Source organism: Scyliorhinus torazame, chromosome 13, assembly GCF_047496885.1.
Source record: "Scyliorhinus torazame isolate Kashiwa2021f chromosome 13, sScyTor2.1, whole genome shotgun sequence".
Lineage (NCBI taxonomy): Eukaryota > Metazoa > Chordata > Chondrichthyes > Carcharhiniformes > Scyliorhinidae > Scyliorhinus > Scyliorhinus torazame.
The window spans coordinates 33,034,379-33,052,598 of NC_092719.1; the positions used below are offsets into that span (position 1 = coordinate 33,034,379).

The 18,220-nt window shown below is 42.3% G+C and overlaps 1 protein-coding gene across 7 annotated transcripts in view; it reads left to right on the forward strand.

The window, feature by feature from the left end:
* srpk2 (SRSF protein kinase 2) overlaps positions 1-17,772 on the forward strand; it is a 366,377-nt gene extending 348,605 nt beyond the window's left edge. For all 7 annotated transcript variants that reach the window (XM_072471289.1, XM_072471294.1, XM_072471293.1 and 4 more), the window contains one exon: positions 15,947-17,772. In XM_072471289.1, the coding sequence (XP_072327390.1) occupies positions 15,947-16,131 (185 nt within the window). In that variant the 3' untranslated portion in view covers positions 16,132-17,772. The remainder of the gene's footprint in view (positions 1-15,946) is intronic.
* Positions 17,773-18,220: the final 448 nt, after the last annotated feature.

The window sequence follows — 18,220 nt, forward strand, 5'->3', positions numbered from 1 at the left end:
ACCCCACTAGTTACAGGTTGCCAACCAGAGAAACACCCATTTATCCCCACTCTCTGCTTTCTGTTAGTTAACCAATCCTCTACCCATGCTACCACTTTACCCTCAATGCCATGCATCTTTAGTTTATGCAGCAACCTTTTGTGTGGCACCTTGTCAAAAGCTTTCTGGAAATCCAGATATACCAAATCCATTGGCTCCCTGTTATCTACTGCACTGGTAACGTCCTCAAAAGATTCTACCAAATTAGTCAGACACGACCTACCCTTTGTGAACCCATGCTGCGTCTGCGAAATGGGACAATTTCCCTCCAGGTGCCCCGCTATTTCCTCCTTAATGATAGATTCCAGCATTTTCCCTACAACCGAAGTTAAGCTTACCGGCCTATAATTACCCGCTTTCTGCCGACCTCCTTTTTTAAACCGTGGTGTCACGTTTGCTACTTTCCAATCCTCTGGGACCACTCCAGAGTCTAGTGAATTTCGATAAATTATCACTAGTGCGTTTACAATTTCCCTAGCCATCTCTTATAACACTCTGGGATGCATCCCATCAGGGCCAGGAGACTTGTCTACCTTTAGCCCCATTAGCTTGCCCAATACTGCCTCCTTAGTGATTACAATCATCTCAAGGTCCTCACCTATCATATCCTTATTTCCATCAGTCACTGGCATGTTATTTGTGTCCTCTACTGTGAAGACTGACCCAAAAAACCTGTTCAGCTCCTCAGCCATTTTCCCGTCTCCTATTATTAAATCTCCCTTCTCATCTTCCAAAGGACCAATATTTACCTTAGCCACTCTTTTTTGCCTTATATATTTGTAGAAGCTTTTACTATCTGCTTTTATGTTCTGAGCCAGTTTACTTTCATAGTCTACCTTACTCTTCTTTATGGCTTTTTTAGTAACTTTCTGTTGTCCCCTAAAGACTTCCCAGTCCTCTCGTCTCCCACTAAATTTTGCCACTTTGTATGTTTTTTCCTTCAATTTGATACTCTCCCTCACCTCCTTAGATATCCACGGTCGATTTTTCCCCTTTCTACCGTCTTTCTTTTTTGTCGGTATGAACCTTTTCTGAACACTGTGAAAGATCGCTCGGAAGGTTCTCCACTGTTCCTCAACTGCTTCACCATGAAGTCTTTGCTCCCAGTCTACCTTAGCTAGTTCTTCTCTCATCCCATTGTAATCGCCTTTGTTTAAGCACAAAACACTAGTGTTTGATTTTACCTTGTCATCCTCCAACTGTATTTTAAATTCCACCATATTGTGGTCGCTCCTGCCAAGAGGATCCCGAACTATGAGATCATTAATCAATCCTTCCTCATTACACAGGACCAGATCTAGGACTGCCTGTTCCCTTGTAGGTTCCATTACATACTGTTCCAGGAAATTATCCTGGGCACATTCTATAAACTCCTCCTCAAGGCTGCCTTTACCAACCTGGTTAAACCAATCGATATGCAGATTAAAATCTCCCATGATAACCGCTGTACCATTTCTACATGCATCCGTTATTTCTTTGCTTATTGCCTGCCCTACCATCCTGTTACTATTTGGTGGCCTATAGCCTACTCCTATCAGTGACCTTTTCGCCTTACTATTCCTGATTTCCACCCAAATTGATTCAACCTTGTCCTCCATAGCACCAATATCATCCCTTACTATTGCCCGGATGCCATCCTTAAACAACAAAGCTACACCACCGCCCTTACCGTCCATTCTATCCTTTCGTATAGTCTGATACCCTTGGATATTTAACTCCCAGTCGTGACCATCTTTTAACCATGTTTCAGTAATGGCCACTAAATCATAGTCATTCACGATGATTTGTGCCATCAACTCATTTACCTTATTTCATATACTACGAGCATTCAGGTAAAGTACACTTATGCTGTTTTTTATGTCTTTGTTATGAATCCTAACACCTTGATCAGTAACTTTTCGCAATTTATTTTTCCTCTTACCCTTTCTCCTAATTTTCCTTGTCTTTGAACCCATATCTCTACATAATAACCTGTCACGTAACCTGCTGCCTTGATCTCCATTAACCATTATACTGTCCATAGCTTTACACTTCCCTTCCCCCCAACTTGCTAGTTTAAAGTCCTTGTGACCAACCTATTTATCCTATTCGCTAGAACACTGGTCCCAGAATGGTTCAGGTGAAGACCGTCCCAATGGTACAGGTCCCTCCTGCCCCAGTACTGATGCCAATGCCCCATGAAATGGAATCCCTCTTTCCCGCACCACTCCTTTAGCCACGCGTTAACTTCTCTAATTTTCTCAACCCTATGCCAATTGGCACGTGGCTCGGGTAGTAATCCAGAGATTATAACCCTGGAGGACCTGCTCTTTAATTTAGTCCCTAGTGTTTGGTAATCCCCAAACAGGTCCTCTTTCCTAGTCTTACCTATGTTGTTAGTCCCAACGTGGACCACAACAACTGGATCCTCCCCCTCCCTCTCCAAAATCCTTTCAAGCCGATCAGAGATGTCCCTCACCCTGGCACCGGGCAGGCAACATACCATGCGGGACTCTCGATCTGGCTTACAAAGGATACCATCAATCCCCCTAATTATAGAATCCCCTACAACTACCACTTGTCTTTTTGCTCCCCCCTCTTGAATGGCTTCCTGTACCACGGTGCAGTGGTCAGTCAACGCATCCTCCCTAAAGCCCTCTTCCTCATCCACACAGGGAGCAAGTACCTCATACCTGTTGGACAAGGTCAAGGGCTGAGGCTCCTCAACTCCTAAACTCAGGATCCCCCTACCTGCCTCCCTTGCAGTCACACCACTCTGTCCCTGACCACTGTCCATAAGTTCCCCACTTCCTCTGCTCGACTTAAAGGTATATGTCCATTAAATGTCCATGGATCAAAAATGATAACGACAAAGTAAAAGAAATAGGGAATAAGGGAATTAACAGGAAGGGCCCTGACAACATGAATACGAAGAAAGTGGTTGTTTATTTTGTTTGAAGTGAGAAATGAGGCATAGTTGTGAATAATATTTTTGGAGCCTGTAAAGGTTTGGAAGAAAATTAAGGCTTATGAAATTAGTTGGATTGGAAACACCTTAGTAATAGAAAATGATGCTAAGGGGAAAAGCTTTGGTGAGAAGCACAATTGGATTGGAGTTCTGCAGGATCCTCCTTTTCTCTCTGTTTCCATTACTCCTGACTGGTAAGAAAATAGAAGGACAACTGAGTATGTGGAAAAAAGATGACTACCGATGCACTGCCATCTTGTTATGTGATAGCTTTCAGGTTTTCGATAAATTTATGAAATGTGGTAAATATGCCCGGTTATGGAACCTCCGGTGGTGACCTGTAGAAGGACGTTGCACATAAGGTAGCTCCCGCTAGTCTTTGGTTTCTGGTCCTTTTCACCTGGTCCCTGGGGGTAATTGGTGGACAGATTTGTCCCATTTGAGGGCATTATCAAAGGCAGAAAATGAAATGAATGTATGATTATTGCTATTATTATCTAATAGTAATTAATTATTGCTAAGGTATCAATTGTTAGGATGTGAGTCAAGGGTATTTCATTCTTAGCCAAAGAAGGCTAATGTAAAACTCTGGATAGCTATTATCAAGATCACTTTTAAAATACTCTTTTGAGTCCCCTTCTTCCAAAAACACATTTACATGTGAGTGTGATTTCAGTAATAGGATGATATTGTTTTTGGCTGTAAGCAATAAAGGGACCAAGAACTGAAAATGTGTATGTTGGAGAAATGTTTGGAAAATTTAATGATACTCCCTTTTAAAATAATGAGAAATATCGATAATATGGATGCAAACAAATAATTTAACTTGCAGATTATCATAGAACAGGAGTATGGAATTAACCAGCCTTGAAATGGAAACAATTTCGGCAGCACTTCAAATTAGGGCAGTCTTGAAGTGCCGATTTGTGCGAACCATATATTTGAGCCAGCAATGTTAGATGCCAAATTTAGAGAGTGGGAGAATAAGGAGATAGAAGGAATGAGGAATTTATTTTTGGAGGGGCAATTTGCGAGCTTGGAGGAGTTGTCGGAGAAATTTGGGTTCCCGCAGTTAGAAACCTTTAAGTATTTTCAAGTTCTTAATTTCACGAGGAAGATTTTCCTGACATTCCTGGTAGTGCCAGCATCATCCTTGTTGGAGAGGGTGTTGTCATTTGCAGGGATGGAGGAGGGGAGTACTTTGGGAATTTATGGGAAGATTCTGGCAGAGGCTATAGTATCGCTGGAGGGGGTTAAGAGCAAGTGAGAGGAAGGGTTGGGAGCAGAATTGGATGGTGGGGTGTGGTGTGAGGCGCTGCGGAGGGTGAATGCGAGTTCTTTGTGTGCGAGACTGGGCTAATACAGTTGAAGGTGGTGCACAGGGTCCACCTAACCAGGTCTAGATTGAGCAGGTTGTTCACGGGAGTGGAAGGTAAGTGTGAGCATTGTGGAAGGGGCCTGACCAACCATGTGCACATGTTCTGATCATGTCCTGAGCTCATGAGATTTTGTGTCTCCTTTAGCACCTTGCCGTCGATTCTGCAAATTGAATTGGAGCCCTGCCCCTTAGGGGCCATATTTGAGATGTCAGACCTGCCAGAGCTGCAGGTGGCAATGGTGACTGATGTTCCAGCCTTCGTCTTGCTGATTGCTCGTAGGCGGGTTCTGTTGGAGCGGAGGTCAACTTCTCCACCCATTGCCTCAGTATGGCTGGGGGAATCTCATGGAGTTTTTGTACCTCGAGAAAGTCAAGTACATTGTGAGGGGGGCTAGTGAGAGGTTCTACAAAAGATGGCAGCTGTTTATTTTGTACATTAAAAAAAAAAAATTTAAAGTACCCAATTAAAGAGCTGGTCGCCGTCAGCTGTTGGGGAGCGGGGAAGGTTTATTTGGGGGTGGGGCTAGGGGTGTGGATACTGTTACTTTTGTTTGTTTCACAATTTTATTGTTATATAATCAAAAATGTTGAATAAAAATTTTTTTGTTTTAAAGGTTCATTTCATGTAGAAATATGGTCAGCAGTCTGATTTCATTCAATCCTATATCCTAAAGTTAAAAGAGCAATGTGCTTTCTGACCGATTATCAACCAGTTCTAATTGGTGGTGTTCAGATGAGGTTAAAAAGTTACAATTTAATGAATAATAATCTTTTCATTGCAGTGTTAATGTAAACCTACTTGTGACAATAAAGATTATTATCATTATTATTATTAAAGTAGGTTTACATTAACAGTGCAATGAAGTTACTGTAAAAATCCCCTATATATTCCTTCAGATAACTATTTTAGTAAATTAAAACTGAGTTTTAAAACCTCTTCTTGGCATTCAGAATTTAATTCGGCTATTCCAATCAAAAATTAAACTTGGGTTTGTCAGGCACACAGCTACTAACTTCAATATGAATCAGCTGGATTAATAATGAATTTATTTTTTTAAAAAATTATTTGTGTTCCTGCAGGTGTAAAGCTTAACTGAAGTGTAGAATATTTTCATTTTCTTCAAAAAAATAAGATTTTGAAATACAATTTTTTAAAAAGCTGTTTCTTTTCTTTTGAATAAGGTCAACATTGCTAAAGAGAGAGACAAGTGCCAAAGCTTTTCATTTTGCGCTCATCAGGTCAAATGCAAGAATGCCAATTTTTAAACAATTTATAACGCAGGAGAAAAGGGGGGTTGATTGGCAAGTGGACTCTGGCTGAGGGATTTCCAGAGAATGTAATGGGGAACTATAGGCTCACAAGCTTTTGGGTAATTCAAAAAAGACTCAAGGCTTCCACATATTCCTTTTGATAGCAGGGGAAAGGTCCCTGCCTTTAAATGTATGTCGCATCTTGTAAGTGAGCTCCACTGATTATCTTAAATTGGTTGTTAATGTAGCTATTAGTGTTAAGTAATGGGTTAAGAGACATTGCAATTAGTTGTCTCATTTATGTTAAGTATCCATTAATTGACACCGATATGTAAAGGGGCTTCAGGTGGTCTCTGTCAGGTGATGTATAGTGAGAGTTTTGTGCAAAGGCTGTTTGTTGGAAGGAAATAAATGTGTGTTTGTGAAAAAGGAACAGAACTAAACTCTTCATATCACAGCAACTAAAACGTCTAACAATTGGTAGCAGAGGATGGTTGCTGTGTAAATGTGAAGGGTTGAAAAATACAACTTTCCAGATCAAACCAAGGAGTGAGTGAGAAAAGAAAGAAAAAAATGGATATATGGCTGAACCGAGGATTAAGATGGCTGGATATAACTATGCTCCCTTATTTTCTGAAAGGGAATCGTACGACCAATGGAGAAGTGCAGTAGTTATGTGGACTAAGGTAACTGCTTTGGGAAAGGGAAAACAAGGTATGGTATTGGCTCTTTCTCTACCATATGGCAGTAAAATCTGAAACAAAGTGCTTTCTGAGCTGGAATTGGAAGAGTTAGACTCAGAAGAATGTCTGGAGACTTTATTACATCATATGGATAAGATTTATAAGAAAGATGACTTGTTAAGTGCGTATGAAGCATGGTCGGATTTTGATAAGTTACGGAAAATGGAGGATATCTCCATGGAAGACTATATAATGGAATTTGGCAGACTATATAAAAGACTGCAGAAACACAACCTGGAATTTCCACAGTCTGTGTTGGCCTTTAAATTACTTGACTGTGCTAGAGTGAGCAACATGGATAGGCTCCTGGTTTTGACAGGAGTTCAGTTTAATGATAAGGATACCTTATTCAAACAGATGACAAAAGCTTTACAAACATTTCTGGGGTAACATTCGATTCCGATGGCTCTGATGACCCAAATAGGTCAGCCTGCAATAAGGCAGAATATGGAAGATACACTACGAACAGGATGGCGAAATCATATGGCTACGAATAGGGCTCAAGACTATAGAAGGAGACCAAGACAAGGAAATTATGAAGACAGAAACCCAGTTCGGACCTACAATAGGAAGATGAACCCCAGAAATGCACGGGGCATGATAAATCGATGTTTTCGATGTGACTCTCAATACCATTATGCTTTCAACTGTCCAACTCGTTATGATCGAGTGTTTGAAGCGACACATGACACGGAAGAGTCAGAAGAGGAAAAAGATAGTGACCAGAAAGAAGGCATTGTCCTATTGACAAGCAGTTTTACGCCGGTAATGAGGGTGTTGGTTGCAGAATCCTTCAACTGTGCTGTATTGGACAGTGGCTGCACATCTACTGTGTGTGGAATTGACTGGTTAAAATGTTACCTGGACTCTTTGAATACTGAAAATCGTAACAAGGTTAAGGAATTTGCAAGTTCCACAAGTTTCAGGATTGGGCATAATAATACTCTGAAGTCGCTGAAAAGAGTGGTGATCCCTTGCAATATTGCCGGAGTGAATCATTTCATTAGCACGGATGTTGTATCAAATGAGATACCTTTGCTTCTGAGCAGACCGTCGATGAAGAAAGCACACATGAAACTGGAAATGGAATAGGATAAGGCAACATTTTTTGGAAAGACGGTGGACTTACAATTTACACAGTCGGGACACTATTGTATTCCATTACTGACAAATAATATTTCAAGTAGAGTGGTTAAGGATGTGTTAATGGCAGTTGAAAATGGGACTTTAGCTGATAAAAAGCTTGTGGTATTAAAACTGCATAGGCAGTTTGCACATCTGTCTCCTCGGAGGCTGAAAAATGTATTAAACGATGCAGGGGTAAGGGATGATGACTATACTAAACTGATAGAACAGGTTACTGACCGCTGTGAAGTTTGTAGGAAGTACAGAAGGACACCAGCACGACTGATAGTAACCCTACCTTTGGTCAGGGATTTTTTTTTTTTTTTTTTTACATTTTTTTATTCTCCTTTTTCACATTTTCTCCCACATTTACACCCATCAACAATAAACAATCAGCAAGATATGTCAATCCCCATAATAACAACGATCCCATCTGCCCACCAATCCCCAAACCTCAACCCGCATGTTTACATAAACAAATGACAAAAAGGAATCGGGGATTACCCATGGTCACCCTTAACCTACACAGCTCCCCCCCCCCCCCCCACCCAGTCTCCAGCTCCTCCCGTCCACTGCCTCTTGTAAAACTCCTCCTCCCAACCTCGGTTCCTTCCCCCCAACTTTCCACCACGGCTAGACCACTCGGACCCTGTTCTGCCAGGCTCCGATAGCCCCAGCCCCTCCCCGCACCTCACTCCCGTTCACTGGCCGGCTTAAACCGGCCAGCGTGGAGGCTCCGCCCGGGTCCCTTTCCCCCTTACCCGGCCCTAGGAAAGCCCAAAGATCCCCTTTTAGCACACAAATCCCGCATATCCACCTACACCCCAAAGAGCCTTCATTTCGAGTGAAAGTCCCATCCCTTCCCTTGTCCAAATGTACACAACATTGGCTCCTTTAGCCTCTACACCCGCACGCAGTGAAACAAAAAAGAAGAAAATACAGTCATGAGGTTACATCGGCACATGGCCATTCCTCAATTCGTCAGTTCTGCCACAGTCCTTCTGCTTTCGCAAACTCCTCCGCTGCTTCCGCCATTCCAAAATAAAAGTCCCTGAGCTTGTAAGTCACCCTCAGCTTCGCTGGATATACAACGCCGCACTGCACCTTGCTAATGTACAGTGCCCTCTTCACCCGGGTGAAGGCAGCCTGACTCCTCGTCAGCTCCACCGTAAAGTCCTGGTATACACGTATACCAGCTCAGCCCACTGCACCACCCGCTTCTGATTGGCCCAGCTCAGGACCTTCTCCTTCACACTGTACCTCCGGAAGCACAGAGTCACTACCCTTGGCGGCTCACTCGCCTTTGGTACAGGCCTCCACGACCGATGAGCCCGATCCAGTTCATATCGGGAGGGATCCTCCCCCTCCCCCAATAGTTTTGCCAGCAGCACGGCAAAATACTCAGTCGGCTTCGGTCCTTCAACTCCTTCGGGCAACCCCACAATCCTCAAATTCTGTCGCCTGGATCTGTTTTCCAGGTCTTCCATTTTTCCTCGCAGATCCTTGTTCGTGTCCATCACCTTCCGCATCTCCTTCCCCATCGAGGCAAGTTGATCACCGTGCTGCAATAACGACTTCTCCACTTCCTTCAGCGCCTCCCCTTACTCTTGCACCTCCGCCACTGTGCTCGCCACCGCCGTCCTCACCGGGGTGACCGCCTCCTCCACCAGTGCACTCAAAACCTCCCTCATCTCCTTCTTCACCGTCTCCATGCATTTCGCAATCTGCGCCAACTGCTTTTCGAATTCCGCAGCCAGCACCTTAGTTATTTCTTCAGCCATAAGCAATGTGGCCTCCCCTGGTGCTCCACCCTCCATTTTCCTTGGTGACCCCGTGGTGACCTTGCCACCCCCCGACGGACCTTCAGCTGTTTTTTTTACGGCCGTTTTTTTGCTCACCCTCGACATTTTTCTTTTTTTACTGTGCCTTCACTGTGCCTCCTCTGTGCCTTCTCCCTGCTTTTGCCGCCTCCGTGGACCGGTCTTAAAGCCCCGAAAATGCCGTTCCCGAACAGGAGACCTCCATTGTGCGGCCGGCTCCCGCCCGCCGTCACCGGAAGTCCGGCCAGGGATTTTAACGACATTGTGGCCATGGACCTTAAGATCTGGGATAAAGCAAATAATATATTTATTTTGCATTTTGTAGATTTAGCAACCAGATTTAGTCAATCAACGATTGTACAAAGTAAAGAAAAGAGAGCAATTCTGGATCAAATCGTGGAAAAATGGATAGGGACAGGAATGGGTCCACTGACAAAATTCCTTACGGACAATGGGGGAGAATTTGCTAATGATGAGTTTAGGGATATGTGTGAAAACATGAATATCAGAGTTATGAATACGGCTGCAAAAAGCCCATTTAGTAATGGTGTCTGTGAAAGAAATCATGCTGTCATCGATGACATGCTTCGGAAAATATTGGCAGATCGACCAAATTGCAGGCTAAATTCAGCTTTAGCATGGGTAGTACATGCAAAGAATTCATTGCAGATGGTTGGGGGCTATAGTCCTTATCAATTAGTGTTTGGTACAAATCCTAAAATTCCGTCCATTTTGGATGACCAGCCTCCAGCTTGGGAGGGGACTACAATTAGCTCTGGTTTTACATCGCAGTAGAAAAGCTTTTTTGGAAGCAGAAGTCTCTGAAAGAATTCGCAGAGCTTTAAGACATAACGTACGGCCATCAGATGCCGTTTTTCAGCAAGGAGGCATGGTATACTATAAGAGAGACAATTCTAATGAATGGAAAGGCCCAGGGAAGATCATAGGATTAGATGGCAAAACAATTATTTTGCAACATGGTAATCAAACTGTTTGGGTACATTCATCAAGGATAATGGGTACATATTTCAAATTTCAAACTTAGACAGAGCAGATAGATAAGACGAGGAACCAGAGTTATCTGGTACGCATGTGTTACAGAACTATGAGGACCAATTAATTGATATAGACAGGGTTTCTGTGGAGGAACACAACACTTCTGATGAATTAGAACAGGCCATTTCTCCGAAAGGGCAACTGCCAAAAGTTGGTACAAAAGTGACATACTTGCCTGAAGGGTCCAGTCAATGGAAGGATGCAACTGCTATTAGTAGAGCAGGGAAGGCCACTGGAAAGTATAAACATTGGTTGAATGTACAGCATTCAGGGGAAGGAGTCAAGACAAGGATTGGGAAAACGAAGTTCAAAAATGGAAGGCACAGAAACGCAGTGCCAGTTCAGATAGTACATCAGATAGTGAACAGGTCTGCAGGAAAAGGTCGAGAACTATTGAAAGGACATCCCACAGCAGAAGGGAAAGATCAAGCAGTAGCAGTACAGAACGAGATACCAGGCGGGAGAGGGGACGTAGTTTATCAAGATCTCGGAACATGAGTAAGACTACGAATACTAATAGGAGTAGAAGCCCACATGCACGTGAGATTTTGGTGGCTTCAAATAAATTAGATGAAAAAGTTATCAAAGAAGCTAAACAGCAAGAATTGCACAGTTGGAGTGGATTTGGGGTTTACACAGAAGTACCGGATAGGGGACAAAGAGCTCTATCCCACAGATGGATTTGCACGGAAAAGGTTCTTCCGGATGGAACTTATAAGGCAAAGGCCAGGCTTGTGGCAAGGGGATTTGGAGAAAACTTGGAAGATCAGGATTGAAGGGTAGATTCACCTACAGCAGGAAAGGTTATTTTAAAGATCTTCTTGGCTCTATTAGCCACAAAGGCATGGGAATGCAAATCTATAGATATAAAAGCTGCCTTTTTGCAGGGGCATCAGCTCCAGAGAGTCATTTTTCTCCGTCCTCCTAAAGAAGCAGCAAACACCCAAGGGGTACTCTGGAAGTTGAACAAATGTGTATATGGATTAAATGATGCATCTAGAGTCTGGTATTTTTTGGTAAGGTCAGTTTTGTTAAAGTTAGGCTGTTGCCAGTTGAAAGCAGATCCTGCAATGTTTTACTGGCACTATAAAGGAAATCTTTCTGGCATTTTTATGATGCATGTCGATGATTTTTTGTGGGGTAGGACTAGTGATTTTGAAGCTATTGTAATCTCTGGTTTGAGGAAAGAATTCAGGGTTGGAAGTCAGGCTTCCGGTGCATTTATTAAATATATTGGACTGGAAATTGGACAGACTAAGTTAGGGGCAACTTTACGTCAGCAATCTTATTTGGAAAGCATCAGCTGAATAGCAATTAGTCGTGGCCGTGTTTCACAAAAAGACGCAATGGTTTCAAAGATAGAAAAAGAGCAACTGCAAAGTTTAATTGCGCAACTGAACTGGTTAGGTAGACAGACTAGACCGGACGTGAGTTTTGATGAGTACAAAAATGAATGATCTCAAAATAGAAGACATAATAAGAGCAAATAAAGCGTTGGCCAAACTAAAAATGCAGGAGTGTGTTTTGAAGTTCCCGGTTTTAGGTGACCTTAAGCACTTGAAACTCATAGTTTATAGTGATGCGTCCTACGCAAATTTATGTGATGGGGTTTCAAGCGCAGGAGGTTTTATAATTTTCCTTTTTGGGGACAATGATAAATGTTGCCCGCTTGTGTGGGAAACAAAGAAAATAAGGAGAGTGGTAAAAAGCACTTTGGCTGCTGAGACGTTAAGCCTTGTAGAGGCGATGGATATGGCCTTTTATATAAGTATGACATTGACAGAAATGTTGGGATTAGGGGATTTGGGTAATATACCTATTGACTGTCACATTGACAATAAATCCCTGTGGGAAAATGTGCACTCTACAAAAAGTGTCAATGAAAAGAGGTTACGGATAGACATCGCAAGTTTGAAGCAGATGTTGGACAGAGGGGAAATAACAAAAATTAAATGGGTCGACAGGAGCTATCAACTGTCGGACTGTTTTACAAAAAGAGGGGCGAGTTCACAGAAACTTTTGGATATTGTTAATGAAGGGCCCTTGTTTCTGTGACTGTTTTTTTCTTCTCTTTCTCGTCCAAACAAAAAAAAAAGGGGGAAATCATGTGTGTTTTTGAGTTTCTTGAAATTTTGTTTTCAAAAAATTTTCTTTTTCTCCAAGGAAGGGGAGACTGTTAAGTAATGGGTTAAGAGACGTTGCAATTAGTTGTCTCATTTATGTTAAGTATCCATTAATTGACACTGATATGTAAAGGGGTTCAGGTGGCCTCTGTCAGGTGATGTATAGTGAGAGTTTTGTGCAAAGGCTGTTGGAAGGAAATAAATGTGTGTTTGTGAAAAAAGAACAGAACTAGACTCTTCATATCACAGCAACTAAAACGTCTAACAATTAGCTCACTCAGCATTGTTTAGCAAGTGCTGCCCAATCGCAGAATCACACCCAATAGTGGACATTTTGTTTTGGATTTTGCATGCACGGGCTGGTTGAGCAAAGTCTATACTCTGTCTATTATCAACAGCCAGAGGAATATGCTGTTTGTTTTGATCAACCAATCGTACCTGGCATCGCACCAGCACTGAAATTTATACACCACACTGCTCAATTGTGTAGTAGGCAAAATGTCTTTTTGGACTGATGGCAGCATCCTGTTAGTGGAAAGTACCACTCAAGTTGACACTGCACACTTGCAGCTTGAACTGACTTATTTAACCTGTTGTTCACATTTTGGGGATACATTGCCTTTCCAGGATAATTTGAAGTAGACCAGGCAATTTTCAGATCTGAAAGTGGTAGTCTTTAGCCATTTGTGGGTTTGTGCGATACAGAGTGAACAATTATCTGATCAGGATAACCAATGTCCTGCAGGATAGCTTTGATATGCTTTGTTTATGCATTGAGCCTGCAACAGCGAATTATGACTAGTTCACTTTCAGCATTCTGTGATATGAATGCTTCATTTGGCATAAAGGTGCTCAACTGTTCAACTTTAGTTAGTCCCCTTTCAGTCACCTCAAGAACTGAGCTGGTGATGTGCTATTTATCTCCTTTCAGAATTGATGGGAGAATTGTTTGGTGAGTATTCCATGTAGTTTGGGGCATTTTTTATCATAGCAGAGGGATATTTGTTAACCTGTGGCATGCGAGACTTCCAGTGGCAGCATGTAGGGAGCGGTTGTGAACCAGGTAGCTCCCGCCTTTTTGCCCAATTCCTGGGGTGCAAAAAAACATCCACCCGAAGATATAAGGAGACTGTATCTGGAGAATTCCAAGAAAGGCTAGAAGTAAGGAGCCGTACCAGTTCTACCTTCCGTTATTTGGGTTTCCGGGTGACCCATAATTGGGCCCTGCTCCATAAATTGAAATACGCTCATCTGGTGAGCAAGGTTAAGCCCGACTTGCAAAAGTGCGATAACCTTCCCCTGTCATAAAATCATACAGCACAGAAAGGGCTCTTCAGCCCACCGCGTCAAAAACAACCACTTAACCATTCTAACCCCATTTTCCAGTATTTGACCTTTTAAGCCCTGGGATCGCAAGTGCACATCTGAATACTTCTTAAATGTTATGAGGTTCTCTGCCTCCACCACCCTTTCAGGCAGCGAATTCCAAACTCAAACCTCCCTCTGGGTAAGAAAGTTTTTCCCCACATCCCCTCTAAACTTCCTGCCCCTTAACCTTAAATCTGTGCCCCCTCCACCAAGGGGAAAGTTTGTTCTTATCTACTCTAACTATGCCCCTCATAATTTTATACATCTCCATCATGTCCCCTCATCAGTCTCTCTGCTCCCAAGGAAAACAATCCAAGTGAATCCAATCTCACTTCATAGCTAAAACTCTCCAGCCCAGGCAACATCCTGGTAATTCTCTTCTGCAGCCTTTCCAGGGCTAACACATCCCTCCTACAATGTGGATAAGAGTCCTGTCTATTAAAATTAATATTCTCCCGAGAGTTTTGTTTATTTTTCAGTGTCTCCCACTTTTCTTCCTAAATCTTTTTTTGTTGAGATTAATAAGATGATATTGGGCCGGTGCAGTGGTTAGCACTGCTGCTTCATGGCGCCAAGGACCTGGGTTCGATCCCGGCCCCATGTCACTGTTCATGTGGAGTTTGCATATTCTCCCCGTGTCTGCGTTAGTCTCACCCCCACAACCCAAAGATGTGCAGGGTAAGTGGAATGGCCACACTAAAATTGCCCTTAATTGGAAAAAAATAATTGGGAACTCTAAATTTAAAAAAATAAGATATCTTTCATATGGATGGGTAGTACCCCAAGGATCTGTAGGGACGTTCTTCAGAGGGACCGACAGTTGGGCGGGTGTAGCGATGGCTAATTTTCTTTTCTATTACTGGGCGGCCAACATTGAGAAGCTACTGGGGTGGTTCAGCGATCTGGATTCCATATGGCGACAGATGGAGGTGAGTTTGTGTAGGGGCTCTAGCTTGCGTGCAATGGTAATGGCCTCCCTGCCGTCCTCACTGGTGAGATATTCTTCGAACCGATGGTTATGTACACTCTAAGGATATGGAAGCAATTTAGGCAGCATTTTAAGCTTGAATCCATGTTATTGTTGGCCCCTTTCTGCGATAACCACCTTTCTGCGATAACCACCTACTTGAGACGTCAAGATTAGTTGCTTAGGTCGTAGGGCGGGAAGGGACGTGAGAGCTTTGGGATTCATTTGTGGAGGGACGGTTTGCCAGCCTGGAGGATCTGTCGGTAAAGTTTGGACTTTCTGGGACCAATTTGTTCAGATACTTCTAGATTCGTAACTTTGTACGAAAGGCCATTCCGTCATTTCCTGTCACTATCGTCGCTGGAGCTGGCCCTGGTGGATGAGGGAGGGGGAATTGGGACCTATTTTGGATGAGGAAGTGTGGAGTGAAGCCCTTCACAGACTAAACTCCGCGTCTTCCTGTGCACAACTCCGCCTGATCCATCTAAAGGTGGTACATAGGGCTCACCTTACTAAGGCTAGAATGTGTTTTTTTCTGGGGGTAGAAAACAAATGTGAGCAATGTTCCTGTGGGTTGACCAACTGCACCCATATGTTCTGGTTGCGTACCAGGCTGCGAGGCTTTGGGGCCGCCTCCTTTATAGCACTATGTCCCAGATTCTTAACATTGATCTGGAGCCTTGTCCTTTGGTGGCCATTTTCAGGGTATCAGACTCGCCGGGGCTGCACGCAGGGGTGAAGCCCAACAGCCTTGCCTTTGCATCATTGATAGCCTGGAGGCAAGTTCTACTGGGGTGGAGATCTCCTAATCCACCTAGCGCCTCGGTCTGGTTGGGTGACCTCATGGAATTTTGTATCGGTAGAAGGTCAAGTACACTGACAAGGGGTCAGTTGAAGATTTCTACCTGAGATGAGAACCATTTACCCACTTCATGGGTAAAGGCTGCAGTTTTCAGTTTATAGAGACCCACCTGATGTTGGAAATTGCATCTTTGTTGTAAACGTTATGTAATAGAGTCACAAAAATCTGAAATCCAAACACGTTTTGCTTTGAGGACCTGTTCTTACCCTAATATTAACCTTCAGTGTACTCATGGATTTTATTGACTGCTTTGTACTTTGTGCATAGGTGAACTACGACACATTACAAAACTGAAACCCTGGAGCTTATTTGATGTGCTAATAGAGAAATATGGATGGCCTCATGAAGAAGCTGTACAGTTCACTGACTTCTTGCTGCCCATGTTAGAAATGGTCCCTGAGAAACGCGCTTCTGCAGCAGAATGCTTCCGACACCCCTGGCTTGGTTCCTAGCAGCATTTGCCAGCTTTCCTCAAGGAGCCAACCATCACTCCAGTGTTTCATCGTGGACCCAGCAAAGTGGCAAACTCTCAAACATCAGAGGTGTAAATCAGATGGCTCCAACATCAGACCATTGTTCTCTCTGAAGTACTGTTAATGTTTGAAATTTTGCTTTTGTGCACTGTGTTTTGGGAAGGGTAGTTTTTGTCCTTAGCAAGAGGTAGTTGGCCAACTGACTCTGCTGAAAACACTTAACATGTCTTGATGCTTTGTTTCTTGTGTTGCCTGACCTTCTCATGTTAAATTTCCTAACTGAAAGTAATGAGAAAAATGTTAGTTTTTTTCACGTGTTTGGATATTTTTTGTACCTATTTATGAAAATTGTTTTAGCTGATGAGTATTAATATTGAATGACAAGAAGATAAAGGCAAGAGGCTACTGTATCAAGTAAGGAAGTAGCTGAGATATTGCAAAGTGCTGTACAATTGTATCCAGTAGGAAAGAAGCGTTATTCTTGTAAAATCTGTAGATTTTCCTGTAAAATATCTTTCCATAAAATACAGAAATGGGACTTAAACTGTAATGTGGCTAAGAGAATGCATGTTCTGGAGCTTGTCTACTTACAAAGGAGGCTGTGTAAAATTTACACTTGTTGCCTCCGTTAATGCTGTACTGTTGAATCCAACCATACCCAATAGCAACAGGTTAGTCCTAAAACAGCCCTTTAAAGGAGGCAAGTTACCTGGCCCCCAAGTATGCTTCGTAGTCATTGCAAAAGTCCCTTAATCGCCTTTATTTATTTATGAAAACATACCTACAAGAATGGGCCCTGCACCAAGTTTGGCATTACAAAAAATATTTCTTTTTTATGAAACTGTCCTTACTGTGCTTCAGCATTTAAGATGTATATCCAAGAAAAAGATTTGTGATTTCCTGTACTGAAGCCTGCAAAAGAGAGTAAAAGAGAAAAAAAGTGACTTTTCTATGTGCAGATTTACTATTTTGTCACAAAAATTTATATGTTAAAATATTTTGCTGTGTCAGAATTAAGAAATGATAGTCATTGATATGTAAGTGAAAATAAAAGTGGACCTGATCAAACTTGTTTAAAACAATCTACAATACAGCAGACCCCACAGACTTTAGCATAAAAGGAAAGTTGATCTTAGTCAGTTAACAGCATTGCTTTCTCAGCATCAGACAGTGACGTAATAAATTGCACTGGTCTGTGTAGCTTTTTCAGGGATTAACAATGTAAATAGGAAGTATTTTTTTTAATCATCCATGTAAGCATTGCATTCTTGAAACGTAAGTTTAAATGTTTCCTGAGTTGCTCTGTATAATGAAAGACTTATTAGGTAACAGAATGTTGTGGTCAAATGCTATTCTGGCATGTTCCATCTCATCGCGTTTTCTACTTGTCAGATCTTCAAGTGTGCACTAGACAGTCAATGATGTTAAAGTGAACTGTCTAGTTTTATTCCCATTTTCCACATTAATTATGGTGCCACCATTCCTAAATCTACCAATTGCTGGTTTTTCCATCTGCCTTTGCAATAACTAGATCGTGGACAAAAGAATTCTGGTATTGTAACAATAGCCAATTGTTTGAGGTGCTTGTAACTGTCTAATTAAACTGTTTTGTTTCCACAAGTTGTGCTGCTCATTGGAATAGCAATGACGAGATATTTTATAAGTATAACTTTCACAACAGCATTTAGTTGTGTATAGAACATTATATGTTCTATTTGTATGAAAATGTATTACAATATAAATGAAAATGTATGGCCTTTTTCACTTCACCCACTCTAATAATGTCTTAATTCAGTCAGTTTCCACATACAATAAGCAATTGCCCCATCATTCACCAAGGGACAATCATTTGGGAACATTTGTTTCCTCTTGAAGGTTAAGTGATCTTCCACTCCTTTGACATATGACTTATTCTAAGTCTTGCCTTCGATTTTATTTTTGTTATCGGCATAAGCTCTTTGCCAACTCGCTTTTACTAATTATTTTGAAGTACTGTATTTCTGAACTGCTTTCTGGGTCTGAAAAGGGCAGGCATAGAAGGGTCTCTGTTCCCAAACTTGGATTGTAT